This window comes from Hipposideros armiger, unplaced genomic scaffold (genome assembly GCF_001890085.2).
Source record: "Hipposideros armiger isolate ML-2016 unplaced genomic scaffold, ASM189008v1 scaffold_1438, whole genome shotgun sequence".
Classification (NCBI taxonomy): domain Eukaryota; kingdom Metazoa; phylum Chordata; class Mammalia; order Chiroptera; family Hipposideridae; genus Hipposideros; species Hipposideros armiger.
Genome location: NW_017732788.1, coordinates 145,693 through 162,462, shown reverse-complemented (window position 1 = coordinate 162,462; position 16,770 = coordinate 145,693). Strand labels below are relative to the sequence as shown.

The window sequence follows — 16,770 nt, the reverse complement described above, 5'->3', positions numbered from 1 at the left end:
CAGGTGACGCTAACAAGAGAAATTTCTTCTCCAGTGAACAAAAACTAGAAACCCTAAGGAGTTTCATTTCTATAGAACCTCATGAAGAAGGGTCTTTTTTTATTTATTTTAAAATCAGTCCTGGTATACATTTTATTCAAACTATTGCCTGGTACCTAGTGGACAGGTGTATTTGTTTGCTAAGGCTAACATAGCAAAGTCCCACAGACTGGGTGGCTTACACAAAGGAAATTTATTTCCTCACTGTCCTGGAGGCTGGGAGTCCAAGATCAAGGTGTCAGCAGGTTTGGTTTCTTCTGAGGCCTGTCTCCTGGGCCTGTAGGTGGCCGTCTTCTCCACGTGTCCTCACATGGTCTGCCCTTTCTGTGCATCTGTGTCCTAATCTCTTCTTATAAGGACACCAGTCATATTGGATGAGGGCCCACCCTAATGATCCCATTTTAACTTAATTACCTCTGTTGAGGCTCTCTATCAAATACAGCCACAGTTTGAGGTACTGGGGGTTAGGACTTCAACATGTGAATTTAGAAGGGAGACAGTTCAGCCTATAATAGCACACAATTAATATTTATTCAGTGAGTGAGTGATTAGGTGAACGAATGAGTGCGTGAATATGGGAGTTTGACCTTTTTCTCTGCAGTAACAAGGCTTTGCCTCCTTCACTCCACTCTTCTACTCAATCTATGGCTTCACTCATTGGTCCGTCTTGTCTACGCCTAATGTTTCAGATGAAAACCTCCAGACGGCTACTTTTCTACAGCTCTCTACTACACTCAATCACCTTCTTGTGTTTTTCTCTTGACGGTCCCCTCTCATTGTGGATGGCAACATCCTCATGTCACTGTACAGAAATTTCAATGTATTCTGAAGCATATTCGTATTTTTATCTTAACCAGCCCACATTTTCTCCAAGGGACAGCTCATGCCACCTGCCTGCATTCTTATCATGGCTTGCCCTCCTCCTGGAAGGAGGACGATGAAGAGGAGGTTGCTTTGCTCTTTGACCTTCTGGTCTTCTTTAGAAAACAGACCATCACCATCAGTCAGGGTCCCAATATTTGAAACACGTCATTTTCTCCACGTCCTTCCATAACCCCTGTCACCTCCGTCTCTCCTCTGATCTGCTTCTCTAGCTCCTCTTCAGCAGCAACAGCCAGAAAACAGACCCGTGTGACGTCATTCCTTTGTAGCTCTAGCCCTCCTCCTTTACCACAGAAGCTCTCATTCTGCTGTGGAGCAGCCACCCCCACCCCCAATTAGAGCCTTACCTCTGCCTCCTTGTCATCACCTCCATCCAGGCCCTATCCCAGTAGAGAAGGTATAGGCTAGTCAGGTTTGCCTTTTTGTAGGAACGTTTACTGATCACATGACAGGTGTGGCCCATGACAGTATCCCCTCACCAGGAACCTACATGGGGTACAAAGCTTGGGTAGCTCAAGCCCCTCTCAGACAAATGTCTCATTTTTTTCTCTCTTGGTACCTGTTACACCAATGAACATCAGAAAGCCTTACCAGGTTCAGAGCATAACAATTGTTTGTCCCCCCTACCCCACCTCCCAAAACCACTGTAGAGGGAAAAGAAAAAGACATAATCCAGAGGAAGTATTGGGTTCTCGGAAAACTCATGACATATTTTTTTCTATGTTTTTCTTTACAAAAGTGCGTCATTACTTTTCCAACAACCCAATAGAACATTGCACTCCAAACCAAGTTAGTAATACAACCTGGACCTTTCCCCCTTGGCAGTGAGTGATAGGATTTGTTCCAAACCTGTGTGTGTGTGTACCTGCTTTCTAAGCCCTCTTAGCACTTAGAATCACTGAGCACCATTCTAGCTCTATGGTCTTGAACTTAGAGCTCCCCTCTCTGATTACAATCTCTTTGTCACACTACTAATTTCCTTCACCATTTTATATACTATATTTATTTACTGTCTTTCTTCCAAGAATAGGAGAGAAGCTCCAAGAGGGCTAGGATTTTTTACCAAATTGTTCACTGCCAAATCCCCACACCTAAAATATATTGTTGTTGTTTTAAATGTGTTTGCTTTTTTTAAATTGGGGTTTCCAGAGGTTCAACTTTTGCAGCTTCTTCCTTTTACTAGTTTTCTTCTCAGGATGCCTTGTCCAGCCTGTGCACCCTATCAGCCCTTTCGTGCTAACATTTTAGATTCCCTTACCATCTGACCCTACAAGACTGATTTCTATGCTTAATCATTACCACCATCTGCTTTCTGCCATTTGTGTTTTCCCAAGCAGAGCATTGCTGGAGAGTGGTTACAGAGCTATTCTAAACCCACGTATTATAGGGACCGGCCATCTAACTTCAGCTGGATGCTCCTGGCTGCCTACTTATTATTTACCTCATTATTTTCCTGGTGCCCATCCCAGCATACACCTTTTCAGCTTTCCTGCTCACGTTTAAGCTCTCAATCTTATGCTAAAACAGCCTTTCCACTCTCAAAAGATGATAATTAAACTCTAGGGAGAACTTTCAAGACATTTGATCAAAATCCCCTTATCAATTCCTTTTTCATGTCATCCCATCCCTCCATCTTAAAGTATTTTGGACACATTCTCTCATTGTTCCTTCCTGTTTCAAGAGAAAAGTTTCCCATCCTCACAACCAAGGTCACCATCTGTGGTCTCAGTTATGTATGGGTCTCCCTAACTTGTCCCCTTGCTCTCTTGTATTTGCATTCTCAGCGTTTTCCCCTCTGCTGGTTCTTTTTTTCCTCTCTGCAAGTATGGACTTATTACCTCTGTCCTGGAGACCATGTTGTCCATGCACCCTCTCCTTGATCCAGACTGAAATATTTTCTCTTGTTCATTTCCATTTTCTTAAGCATGGGCATGCCGCCTATGCATTCAGTTCTTTCCAGCACCAAGTTATTCTTAAACTTTCACCCCGTTATTCTTTAACTTCCCATAAATCTGGCTTTCCCCCACAGTGATTTCACTTTCTATTGTACTTCCTCTCAGCCATGTTGAAATAATCATCAAATTCTCTCAGTTTTTCCTTATAGGCTCTAATATTCTTCTCTTCCCACTCATGGCAACCATTAACTGAACAAGCTCTCTGGTTTACATTAAGTTTTTACTACAGTCTTTTTATTGATGTCTAATGTACCCTGCAAAGTTCTGCAAAATTAAGCTTGCTAACATCAATTTTATCATTTGATTCTTCTATTCAAAAATCTTCAAAGACTCTCTATAATTATGGGATAAATTTTAAGCCAGTCGTCCATAGTAATTCTACTACTGTATGCCAAGCAACCTCTGGAAAAGAGTTATGACTTCTTACCATTTTTGTTTCTAACTCCTTCCCCCAAAAAAACTCCGTATTCTAGCAGAAAATTCCCATCTCTACATTTTTTCTAGTGGCATTTTACCTGATGCTTGCTAACTTCACCCATTCACTAACTCTCTACTCATCTTTCCTCAATCCTTTTATTCAACAATTTTTCACTTAACATTTAATATTTATCAGGCACTGTTCTAGATGCCAGGGACACAGAAGTGAACGATATGACAATATGGTCTCAAAATTCAGCTCTTCTGAAGTTTATATTCTAATCTGGGGAGAAAGACAATAAACAGTTGTCTGGAAAGAAAGGCAAAATATTATTTTCCTTCATAATATATATATATACAGAGGGTGCCAAAAGAATGTATACACATTTTAAGAAAGGAAAAAACTGTATTAAAATTACGCTGATGGTAACCACTTTGGGCACCTTTTGTAATTGCAGAAGTCAAACGTGACGTGTTCATCTTTTGTTATCGGTATATGTTGAGTACTACAATTTTAATACAGTTTTTTCCTTTCTTAAAATGGGTATACATTTTCTTGGCACCCTCTATGTGTGTGTGTGTGTGTGTGTGTGTGTGTGTGTGTGTATGTATATATACACATATATATGTATATATATATATATATATATATATATATATAATAAGTGCCCCACCCAAAAAAATGAATTAGGGAAGGAGGAAAGGAGGCCAAAGAAAGCCTTGTTGAAAAGATGGCCTTGAAGCAGAGACCTGGGGCGGCCCAGGAGAGAACCTGAGAATGGCTGGTGGAAGGCGAAGGTGCAGGGGAGGAAGAGCAAATGTATTATAGATTCTCAAGTAGAGCGTGCCAGGGGCGCTTAGGACTAGCACAGACGACAGTGGCCAGAATGAATGAGCAAGGGCTCTTAAGGGGTATAAGTGAATGAGCAAGTGTTGGGAGGTAAGTCCAGGTTACAAGGGGCCAAACTCTGAGGAGTCCTGAATGCCATTGCTAGGATTCTGGCTTTTACTCCACATGAGATGAGGGGCCATTAGAGGGTTTTGAGCAGATGAGACATGTTCTGCTTACATTTAAAACAATTACTCTGATTGTTGTTCTGTGAATATACTAACAGGCAAAAGTGAAGGCAATGGAAACCAGTTAGTGTGGAAACCAGACAGGAAGATGGGGGTGGCTTGGACCAGAATGGTAGCTGTGGAGGTGGTGGAAAGTTGTCAAATTCTATGAATAGTTTGAAGGGTGAGCAGACAGAATTGCTGGCAGATTGGATGTGTGGTATAAGAGAGAGGGAAGTAGTGCCGAGGGCACTGAAGAATCAAATTGCCGTGGGTTCTGATGGGGAAGACTTGGAGAGGATTAAGGAGTTCAGTGCTGACGTGATATTGGTTGGTTTTATTACTCATCTCAGCAAACATATAAAGTAGGCACTTGGATAGACTAGGCCAGAGCTCAGGGGAGAGAACTGACCAGTGTAGCCCATAAAAACCTCCCCCACCTGTACACTTCTAGAACTTTTCATCTGTAACTCTGATTTGATAATACATGAATTGTCTCGTGATGCCTAGTGTGTTCTTACTTTGTATTACTTAACTCTCATTTTCTTCAAATCCATATTTGTACCCTTTGTCTTCACTTCCCTGTGGGCTGGGCCTACACCATCGTATTTCCTTAGACTCTCATAGCACGTGGCAGAGTTTGACTACTCAGTAGTCAGGCAGTAACTACCACTGTGCAAGTTCACTACCCCTGACTTTGGAACACAAGCATGTTTTGACTGTTTCTTGTTCTCGCCTTTGCAGGCCACTATGTACACGGCATTTGCATCTATGGAAATGGAGATTTAAAGTGGTTGATTAATTCGCCAAGCCTTTTTGCTAACAAGTTTGAGCTTACTACGTACCCCCTTACTGTGGAATGCCTAGAACTGAGACTCCGAGAAAGAACCCTAAATCAGAGTGAAACTGCAATACAGCCCAGTTGGTATTTTTGATCGACTGCAACTCATGACTGAAGGAACATAGGTAGCAGTTGGGAAGAAGAGCCTTTCTTTGTGAGAGAACTTTGCCTTGGGTCCCAGCTTCAGGACTGAAGTGACGGCTTCAGGAACTGGCTACACTATTGTATGTTGAAAGATCCACCGGACACTGTGAAGTATGTTACCAGGATGGCTTCACAGAGCAATCCTAGTACTTGGGCCACTCTGGCCATTTCCTGACGTCACCTCTATGTCAGTTTCTTGTTCTGATCAATAGTCAGTGTAACTGTCGCCAGATCTTTGTGCTCGATTCTCATCATGTATAAATGTTCAAATGAAAAGGAGAATTGTAGATAATGTGATTTAGGGAATAAGAACTGGGTTTCTTTGAAGAGGGAATCTCCTATAACAGATCTATAGCCGTATATTCATGGACACCACTTTTCTTGGCTTAACCGCACAGATATGCAAGCAGCTTTCTGGTAACTCATCCGTCTCCTTTAAAACTTGAGCTACTAGAATTGAGAACTAGATCTTGTTCCTGAGTTTCGACACTTAACATTTTCAGTTACTCGTCTAAAGTTCAGTGTAGAATATACAGGATGTGCTTTATGACAGCAGTCACTGCCTGCTGCTTCAGGAAAAGGACCCTGGGGAAACAGAGCGTTTTTTATTATGTCGGATGTGCTCTGATCCCTCTATCAGTTTTCATTGAGAACGCTGAAAAGTTCTCTCAGAAGGAAGGTATTCCTAGAAGTGAGGTGGTATTATTGCATGGATCTAGTCTCAAGTTTCTAACACCTCAGAATGAATCACTTTCCTCTCCTGTCACCACCCTTCAGCCCAACCAAAGTTACCTTACTTGCAAAATGGAGACCGAATTCTATCCCGTGAGGCAAGGCTTTTCACAGCTCCATAATGTTCTCTGAGTGGCTTGATAATGCCTGGTGCTGATAAGAATGCCTAGATTTTTAAGAGCTTTCAGTTGTGGCTAAGCATCTCTGTCATTATCCCTTGTCCATCACTCATCCAGTTCATTCCGGATGCAGTCAATAAATATTTCTTGAGTGTCTGTTATACACCAGACATGTGCTGAGACTAGCAGGAAAAGGAAGACAAGCTTTTTTACTCTAAAAATCTTGGTAATAATGTTAACATTGGAAAGGCTGCTCTAGAGAACCTTAGAGATTGGTTCTATTTTAACACATTCATATGTAGGATGTGTAGATTGTGATGTTGGGCCAGAGATCTCAGTAATTACAAATTGAGGTTAAAATCAAATTATCCTAGAGAGAGAAGGGAAGGAGGAGACAGAAGCTAAAGCCTGGTGTGTTCTCAGCATTCTGCTAGCTCACTACATTCAAACTTCACAACACTCTTATGATCCTCATTATTATCCCTGTTTTGCAAATGAAGTAAGTGAGGCTAGAGAAGTTGTTACCAAGCATTAGGAAACAAGTTCTCTGTCTGACAATTGAAACTCTCCTACTGGTCTTAGTTCATTTCCTGCGGTGGAATATTAGAGAAGGCAAAATAAAGTCATATTTAGCATACCCAAGAAATTGGGAATTAAGAATGGTCTCAGTGTTACTATTGAGGAAAAAGTCCTGGTCACCTCAGAAAAATGTGAAGTCTACTTTTGTTTTCCTCTAATCCATTGAGTTCCTTAATATTTATTTATTCAAATGAAAAACAGTTACTATGACTAATGATGCATTTAATCAACACATTTCTTTTCTTTTTTTCTGTAATTGTGCTCATTGAATGTTAATCATATTTAAAGGGAATGACTTTAAAATAAAACCTTTTTTTTTTTTTCCTGCTACTGAAAAAGATGGAACTGTGTTGGGTGGTAAAGGGCCCAAGGGTAGGGGACACACCAAGAGCTAATGGCAGAGTCTAAAAATCATCATTTTTCAACGTATTTAAATGACACCACCTGTGAAGAAGAAATGTTTTACACTGAATCTTTCGCATGTAGAATGAAAAATGTTTTGGAATAGAAGATGTTTACATGTCCGTTGCTGGTCATCCCTCCTATGTCTTAAAATACTTTAGTATTGAAAGAGTGTACTGTTTGGGCTAGTAGGTTTTAGCTAGCCCTTGGAGATGCCCTGAAACTACTGAATCTGTCTTTGTTTTTGATGATGTTCCATATTGTTTTCTTGGAAATAAATTAATATATTGTTTTCCACCTTTGGGGCTGTAGTGTATTTTTATTTGATGGTTGGTTAATATGCACTAAAGAGCATGTTTAACAAGGTGATTCTCCTAGCATTAAAAAAAAATACAAATAAGCACATTAATAGATACACACATACCTATTTTTAAAAAGTCCATCCACTGAAAAGTAATTAAACTTTCCCTTTTTGGGGTTTTGGGAAGAGTTCTGAGAACAATAGGGAAGAGAATATAATGGAAAATCTGTTTTATTTAAATTGGGTATAACTTTTAAAAGTTGGGTTAGGAATAAATTATGTTTCTGTATTTGCTTGCTTTATTCATTTTTAAAAAAATCAAGATACAATTTAGGAAAAGTTAGTAACTTGTGTTACTATGATCATAATTGCTTGATTATCAGATGACAAAGATTTGGAGAAGCCTTTCAGTGCTAAGTTTTGCTAAATAAATATTGCCCCTACTAGACAAATGGAAAATGGTAGAAACACAAAGGGAAAAAATTCACTTAAAGGACATCTTATGCACCATTTTTTTTAAATAAAAAATATTTTAAAACTAAAGTGAGGAACATTTCTAACTACACAAATAATAACAAATATATCCTTATGAAAATAGAAAGAATATAGAGAATATAGAATAAAAAGTGAATTAATACAGAAGGCTATGGAATAAAAAGTGAACTTTCTCCAGAGGTAACCACTTATTTGGTGTGTATTTCTGAGTGCCTTTTCAACACAGTGATTATATATATATATATATATATATATATATATATATATATATATATATATACACTTGTATCCTACAGCAGGGCTGTCTGATAGAATTTCTTCAATGATGAAAATATTTCACACCTGTGCTGTCCAAAAATGATAACCACCTATTGAGCACTTGAAATGTGACTAGTATGACTGAGTAAATGTTATTTATAATTTTATTTAGCTTTAACTAATTTAAATAGCCACATGTGACTGACTGATGACTGCTGTACAGCACCGTTCTATAGGTATACATGTTATGTATAGTGCTTGGGTACACAGGAGAAATACAAACCACTGACTTTTAAAAAAATTAGTTGATCAGACAGGTATATAATAGAATTTATATCTTTTTACAACTTGCTTTTCTGGGCCCTTTAAAAACCAACTCTTAATTGTAGAATAGCTTTAGTTTTACAGAAAAATTTCAGGTAGTACCGAGTTCCCATACGCTCTCTACTCAATTTCCTCTATAATCAACATGGTATATTAGTATGGCACTTTTGTTATAATTAGTGACCCAATATTGATACATTATTGCTATTATCTAATATTCATACTTCATTTAGATTTCCTTAATTTTTACTTAATCCCCCCACTTTCCCCAGGATTCCATCCAGGGTACCACATTACATTTAGTCATCATATCTCCACAGGCTTCTCTGGGCTGTGACTGTTGCTGAGACTTCCCTTGTTTTTGATAACCTTGACAATTTTGAGGGGTACGGGTCGGGTATTTTGAAAAGTGTCTCCCAAGTGGTTCTATCTGATGTTTTCCTCAAGATCAGATTGGATTTTGTGGTTTGGAGGAGGAAGACCACAGAAGGAAAGTACCATTTTTCATCACGTCATATCAAACGTACATACTACCAACATGATTTACCACAGCTGATGCTGACCTTGGATCACCTGTCTTAAGCAGTGTTTGTCAGGATTTTCTACTGTAAAGGCTCTTTTTTCGCCTTTTCATATAGTACTCTTTAGAAGGAAGTCACTATTGACAATTCACACGTAAGGAGTAAGGAATTATGCTCCCCCTCCTTTAGAGCAGAGTATCTAATTAAATTATTTGGAATTCTTGTTTACAGGAGATTTGTTTCTTTTCCCCAATGCATTTATTTATTTATTTGTATCAATATGGACTCATGGATATTTATTTTATACTCTGGGTTATAATCCAATACTATTTTTTTCTCAAAGTGCTCCAGCTTTGGCCTTGGGTATCTCTTTCAGTTGGCTCCTGAGTCTCTGACACACCCCCATCACTGTGGGGGTTTTTTAACGCTTTTTTATTTTCTGATACTACAAGATGCTCCACTTGAGCACCTCTCTCTCTCTCTCTCTTTTAAATTTTATTGGGGAATTGGAGAAGGGGAACAGCCAAGTTGTTGTCCTTCAATCTTAGTTGTGGAGGGCGCAGCTAGCACAGCTCTGAGTCCAGTCGCCATCCGGCTGCCCATCTGTAGCTCATGGCCACTCAGCTCAATGTGTCGTGCTCAATCTTAGGTGCGGGTGGGCATAGCCCACCATCCCATGTGGGAGTCGAACTGGAAACCTTGTTGCTAAGAGTGCACACTCTAACCACTGAACCATCCAGCTGCCCATTGGCAGCCCAGGGCAGCTCAGCTCAAGGTGTCATGTTCAATCTTAGTTGTGGATGGGTGTAGCCCACCATCCCATTCGGGAGTCCAACTGGCAACCTTGTTGTTAGGAGCATGTGCTCTCACCAGCTTAGCCATCCTGCCACCTGTTGGCAGCTCAGCGGTAGCTCAGCTCAGGCGCAGCTCATTGGCCCATGTGGGAATCGAACCGGCGACCCTGTTGCTCAGAGCTCGTGCTCTTAACCAACTGAGTCACTCGGCTGGCTCCACTTGAGCATCTCTTGCTATTCTCTTATTCAGTCTTGAGGATAAATGACAAGTACAGTAGCCATGGCCTGAGAAGTACATGGTGATCAGAGGCTCAGAACCTCAGATGAGGGTCTGGGTCACCTCACCAAGTAAGCCATCTGGACTAGCAGAGGTGCCAGGGAAGGATAAGGGGACTCTGAAATGGAGAGAAAAGGAGATACTGTGTATCAGTTATGGCTTCAAGACCACTTGCAATGGTAGAAGCTGTAGGCCATTCCACTAATCTTCCTTTTGTAATTTTTCCCCAAAGAAAGATCCCAGATCTTGGAGGAGCTGCTCTTTAAACTTAAAGGTAGAAATTGATTGAAGCTGCTCAAATGTAGGTGCTGCACTGCACAAATGGGATCTCTCCAGGGCCTAAGCCATCAGCCTTCTGTAAGAATTTACTCTCAGACTCAACCAAGGTCACATCCCCTGTGGGGTCAGCCTGCATCCAATGCCTGAATGATTTGGGGCTATTAAGGCCCAATGTCCTCACTTTAAGTTGGGCCCATTGCAGCTTATGAGCTCTCTGTGGGGTGGGCTGAGGCCTTATCATGATTGCATGGCAACACAACCTTTCTACTCAGTCCTGATTTCTTCTCTTCTCACATGAGTATTGAATCTAAAGTGCTCCCTTGCCCATTAAGCTCCATTTTAGAGCTTGATTTTGGAGAACCTTACCTATAACAGGTTTTTCACCCAAAGATGATACAAAAATTCACCTATATTTCCTTCTTTAATTTTCATAGTTTATTTCCACTTATGTTTAACTTTTTAGCATTCACACCATCTATAACTTATTTTGTCATATATTTCAGGTAGGGAGCTAAATTTTTAACTCTGTATGGAAAGCCAGTTATCCCAATACCATGTTTTCTTTTTTTTTTTAAGATTTTATTGGGGAGTTGGGGAACAGCATGGGGGAATCCGGGAAGGAGGACCGACAAGTTGCTGTCCTTTTGTTCTTCAGTCTAGTTGTGGAGGATGTCGCTTCACTGGCCCATGTTGGTATTATCATTGCGCTTTTCCCGAGTGAGGCAGATCAGTCACCAGCCACTGGACGGCCACTCATGGATTCTCTTGGCAGCTCACGCCGGATGCCAGCCACTCGGTAGCTTTATGGCAGCCCAGCTCCAGGTCGAGCTGTTGTTCACCATCTTAGCAGTAGAGGACACAGTGTCACTGGCCCTAATGTGGGATCCTAATGCTGCTCAGAGCTGGTGTCCCAAGTCAGCTCTTAACCAAAGTGCCACTTGGCTGGCCCACCATGTTTTCTTTATTGAATTGAAATGCCAACATGATCATGTTCTAAATTCACATATATTTATACGTCTTTTTCCAGACTCTATTCTGTACTATTGACCTTTTGGTCTATTCATGTGCCAAAACCATATTTTAAAAATTACTATAGATCTCTGATATGTGGCAAGACAAAGGATCTCTTACTGTTCTTTTTCAACATTTTCTTGACTATTTTTGCTCGTTTAATTTTAGACAAATGTTAGAAACAGCTTATTAAATTTCTTGAAAAATCCCATTGGAATTTTGATGGAATTTGTAAAAAATTCATATTGGTTAATTTTAGGGTAATTAAACCTCGACAACATCGAGCTGTCAATATGTCTATTTATTCAGGTCCTCACTTATGTCCTTCACTAATGCAATTTTTCTTGTGTAAGTCTTGCACGTCATGTTGTTTATTGTCATGTATTTTATAGAGTTCTTTGTGTTTATTGGGAATGGGATTTTTAAAGACTATTTCTAGTTTACTATTGATAGTGTAAATAAAAACAATTGGTTTTGATCCTGTATGTGGTTTTCATTAAAATTTTTCGTGATTTCTAATAGTTTCTTAATGTTTTACATCTCACATTTTCTGGTACTTATCTATAAATAAGTTTTGCCTTTTCCTTCCCAATATTTAGTCATTTTATTTCTTTTTCCTGTCTTCTTACATTGGCATAAATTTGCAATACAATTTTAAGTGGTAGCAATGATAGCAGCTATCCTTGAGTTGTTTTCAACGTTGTAGGGCATGTTTAACTTCTGCATGGTGTTGGAAGTTTGATGTAGGTTTCTGGTAAATACCTTTTATTGAGTTAAGAATCAGAATACCAGAAAATAAATATAAATCAAAATATATTATGATTCTATATTTTTAAAGTCCTGTTGTTATCTCTTTTTTATTGCTTGATGGAATTATGGGTGATTTTGGTTTTTAAATTTTTCTTTGCACATGTTTCTTCAGAAAGCGAAAGGAAAAGGTCACAACTCCTAATCTCTTTAAACACTAAGAATGTAGTTTAGCAGTCTCTGTCAAGTGGGAAACTGGAGCAGACTTGAACAGACTTGGCAAACAGTTGGGAGTTTGGCAGAATGCCTGAGGGGAAGATTCCCATGGTAACTACCCCCTCTTCTGCTCTCTTTTCCATGAGGAACACCTACAAGCTTTGGAAGTGATGGGCCTCCCTCGTGGAAGATTAACCTTGACTAGTCCTGTTGGGAGCCCAGGAAGAATGACCTACCTCTTGGGAAAGATCCTGAGGGCTGTATTAGATGGGTGGGCTGAATAATCTAATAGTAAAAGGTTGTTAAGAAAAGAAAACAAAATTCATAAACTGATGGCCAGCATCAAGTGTCAAACTGTAGAAGTGAATCTCAGGCATAATGTGATCAGGAATTGAGGATATTAGGGAAAATAGTTGAAAAAGTTAGTGCAGGATTAAAGTGAATTATTTATGAACTTCAGACCATTTATTTCAGTTAAAGCAAATTATTAGTGAAATTCAGACCATTAGTGGTACATGGCAAAAATGTAGGGTTCTAGAGGGCTTTCTAAAAGAGTTTTATTTTGAAAGAACATTAGATTTAGAGAAAAGTTATGAAAACATTACAGAGAGTTCCTATAGCTCTTTCACCCAGCTTCTAATGTTAACATCTTCCATAACCAAAGTTCAATGATCAAAACCAATTTTGTTTGGGCAATGGATAGTAGTATGAGAAGAGACTGGAATGAAAGAGAAGACACAAAGAAGTCAAGGGAGGAAAATATGACTGGCAAATTCCAATCTGTGTTCAGCAGAAGCTGAAGAGGAACAGCAGGCTGTTGGTGAACCAAGTATACAAAGAATTTCAGGGAAGGGGGCCAAATGAAAGAGAGCTATGAAAGATGATGAAACTTCCTATCCACAAAAGATGGCACAAGACAATAAAAGAGTAAGATGAGGGAAGAAGATACCAATTTCTCCATTACTCCCTAAACTTCCACCAGTCAACCTGCTTCACTGAGACATCATGAGGGCCTGGGGCCAGCAATTACAGCTGGGCACCAAAGGCTTGAAATTGGAAGCATACAGGAGATTCTGTGAATATGCTTACCCTAATTAAAAGGACATTCCTGTCACAGCAAAGGAGGCCAAGATCTTGACAAAATCATGAAGAAAATCAAAGATGGAAAAGGAGGAAATGCTCTGGAAAGTTCTGATATTCTTCTTCTTTTTTTTAAAGATTTTGTTGGGGAGTTGGGGAAGGGGAACAGCCAAGTTGTTGTCCTTCAGTCTTAGTTGTGGAGGGCGCAGCTAGCTCAGCTCCAAGTCCAGTCACCATCCAGCTACCCATCAGTAGCTCATGGCCGCTCAGCTAAAGGTGTCGTGTTCAATCTTAGTTGCCGGTAGGCATAGCTCACCATCCCATGTGGGAGTTGAACCGGAAACCTTGTTGTTAGGAGCACGTGTTCTCACCAGCTTAGCCACCCTGCTACCTTTTGGCAGCTCAGTGGCAGCTAAACTCGGGCACAGCTCACTGGCCCATGTGGGAATCAAACTGGCAATTCTGTTGCTCAGAGCTTGTGCTCTTAACCAACTGAGCCACTGAGCAGTCTCTGTCAGTGACTGATATATCGGCCAGCCCCTGATATTCTTGAAGTGACTGCTCCCACTTGTGTAGGGGGCACCTGCTCTTGAAGGGTCTACTGCTCTCCTTGAGGGAGTGGACAATGTCATCATGACAGCTTCCGCCCCAGAGGCTGTGTTTGCTTCCTGGACCAGAATTGCAGCCCGGGCTGGGAAGATGGAGATAGTGGAATCACTACAAGAGGCCTCTGGTGTGGGATGGTGTGTGGTCCACAGGCGAGGTTTCCCTGTAGACATGGAGAATTGGGTCCAGCTACATACAGTCTTATGCTGGGCAAGCCTGGGTTCCTGAAAAACAAGGGAGAGTGTGTGCACTCTTCTTGCTACCTACCTGAAACTTTCCACCCACACACCTGAAGGACAATATGTTGTGTCCCAGATGTGTTCATAGGAATAAGGTGTTGATGAAAAGCCTCCAATGAAAAAGGTTACAGTTATGATTATAGTTTTGGTAGAAAACTTACTAAAACCGACTCCATGGTGCCACTGACTGCTGAACTCCAGGCTGCTCCACACCCTGCTTAGAGAGGGTTGCACAGACTGATGGGGTGCAGATGTTACCTTTAGACCCCCAACAGAGCCTGCTGCTTCATCTTTTGGGATACAGAGTCTTATGTTTAAAGTGGAAAAGCATTTCACAAATTATTATTCATTGTAATTAATAAAATGAAAACACCAATACCATTAAATGATTACCCTTCTGATATAGAAGTGACCTCAGCAGCTCTTTTAAAGTGGGAAACTGAGCCAAAATTTGTGAAGAGCTTACCTGAAGAGACAATAGTATGCTCCCATGTTGGATTCCCCAACTAAGAATTCTGACTCCTTTGGGGGGCTGCTGCCTTCCAATTCTAAGTTCATTGACTTCAAATTCTTGACTGTTTTAAGCCAAAGCGAATGCTGTTATTGTCTCCACTCCCTGAAACACATTCTTAATATACAACACAACATTTTTCAAAGTGTTCTTAACCTGAGATTTCTATGATGTGTCTCTGGGATAAAAACACAGGACACTTCACCAGTGTTATTTCCACTTGTAACTGTTTTGTATATGTTTACTGATTAAAAAATGTTCAAGGTTACTGCAGAATCATAAATACATAATATGTTTAAAATGTATATATAAAATAATTCATCTATTGTGTTTAGGAAACTATGTGTTGTATGCAAATTAATGTTCTTAATAGGATTAATCCAAAAGACATGATTCTTAGTCGTCGGAATTTTTCAGCATCATGAATAATACATACATTTTATTCTTTAAAAAAAAACAAAACAGTTTTATTTGGTTTTTATTTCTGTGATGGCTGTGTGTTGAGAGTTGGGGCCAGCTGACTTTCACTTTTGCCCATGACAGACCAGATAGGGAAGGCAAGTCCCAATAACGTGTAGTGCCATCACTTTAGACAAAATGACCTCAAGGGACTGGCCTCAAGTGATACTTCCTGATGAAAACTACTACAGAAAGGGAAGTTCTGTACATTCTCTACTTCAGTCTATGGAAATGAGATAAAAGAAAGGGGTAAGAGAGAAGAGCAGATTCATAGTTACATCACTAAGAAAATTGTGGAGGAAAAGCAGGTGTGTGGCAGTCAGAATGTGTCTTGCATTTTACAGATCACTGGTTGGAAAACTCCAATTTCGATGCATATTCTCAGGATTTTACTAAATAAATTTAATGGGTCATGAAGTGCTAGGAGGAAAAGCACTGATTACTGCCATGTCTAAATATTTAAACTCTGGTGCTTAGCACCTTTGGTGATCCTCTACTACATACCTCCGAGCAGGTGAGGCATGGTAATTACATGATTAACATTCACATGGTGGCTTTCACAGGTGACTTAGTAAGAAGTCCTTGAATTAGATTTTCCAATTGCACCACTGTATCGGATGAGTCAGTGGAAGAAGAATGGTTTAAAGAGTGGCCACAGTAATAGCTTGAGATTCTTTTGGGATAACAGTTACAGAAAGCAGCGGAGTGACTTAAATACACTATAGGCTGGTAGAGAAATATTTGAAAATGTAAGACATTTACTAAAACACTGATGTTGTAGTCATTACCATATGTGGAAATTTTCCTATCTGGATATCTGATCGAGAAACTTTTCTGAGAAATGGTGGGAATCTGGGCAAATGTCATTTGAAAAACTTCCACAAATATGAAATTGGGTAAAGAAATGTTGTGTTTTCATCGGCTGTATGGGCAGAAAGGTTCCATTCATTCATTTATATATTTAACAAACAAACTGCCAGGTTCAGGTCATGAGTATATAGCTATGCTTTAAGACTGATCGATCTTTTGTAGCCTAGCCTAGAAAAATTACAAAACTATACCAACAAACAAGAAAAGTTAGGACAGCGATTAAGTGCTGTGAAGAAAATAAAACCAGGTGAGTTGATAGAGGTCAATGGGTGTGGAGGCAGAGGGGTTCCTTTGGATTAGACTGCCAGGCAAGGCCTCTCTGCAGAGGGGACATTTTGAAACTACAGTTTGCTGTCTGCAGCTCATCACAAAAGCTGTAGCTGGATGTGAGGACTCGCCCTTACCAATGTATTCCCAGGCTTTGTTCATAATTGAGCCCCTGGGAGAAAAATCTGTTTCCAGGACTTGGGAATGGAAAGTGTAAGATGAGTCATACATGCATATATGGAGGAGAAGAAAAAGCTCTTACAGTAAAAGGCCGACTGATAAATGCAGAAGGGGTGATAGAGTTAGGAAATCATTAGTGGTTGCTAAAACCAGTGGGTGAAAGTTTGAT

General features: G+C 40.0%; 1 protein-coding gene and 1 pseudogene across 5 annotated transcripts in view; both read left to right on the top strand.

Annotated features, from left to right (window-relative positions):
- The window catches only part of GCNT2 (glucosaminyl (N-acetyl) transferase 2 (I blood group)), a 98,405-nt gene extending 90,937 nt beyond the window's left edge, over positions 1–7,468 (top strand). For all 5 annotated transcript variants that reach the window (XM_019633917.1, XM_019633916.1, XM_019633915.1 and 2 more), the window contains one exon: positions 5,094–7,468. In XM_019633917.1, the coding sequence (XP_019489462.1) occupies positions 5,094–5,284 (191 nt within the window). In that variant the 3' untranslated portion in view covers positions 5,285–7,468. The remainder of the gene's footprint in view (positions 1–5,093) is intronic.
- A 5,616-nt stretch (positions 7,469–13,084) lies between these two features.
- Positions 13,085–14,433, top strand: LOC109377536 (developmental pluripotency-associated protein 4 pseudogene; annotated as a pseudogene).
- Positions 14,434–16,770: the final 2,337 nt, after the last annotated feature.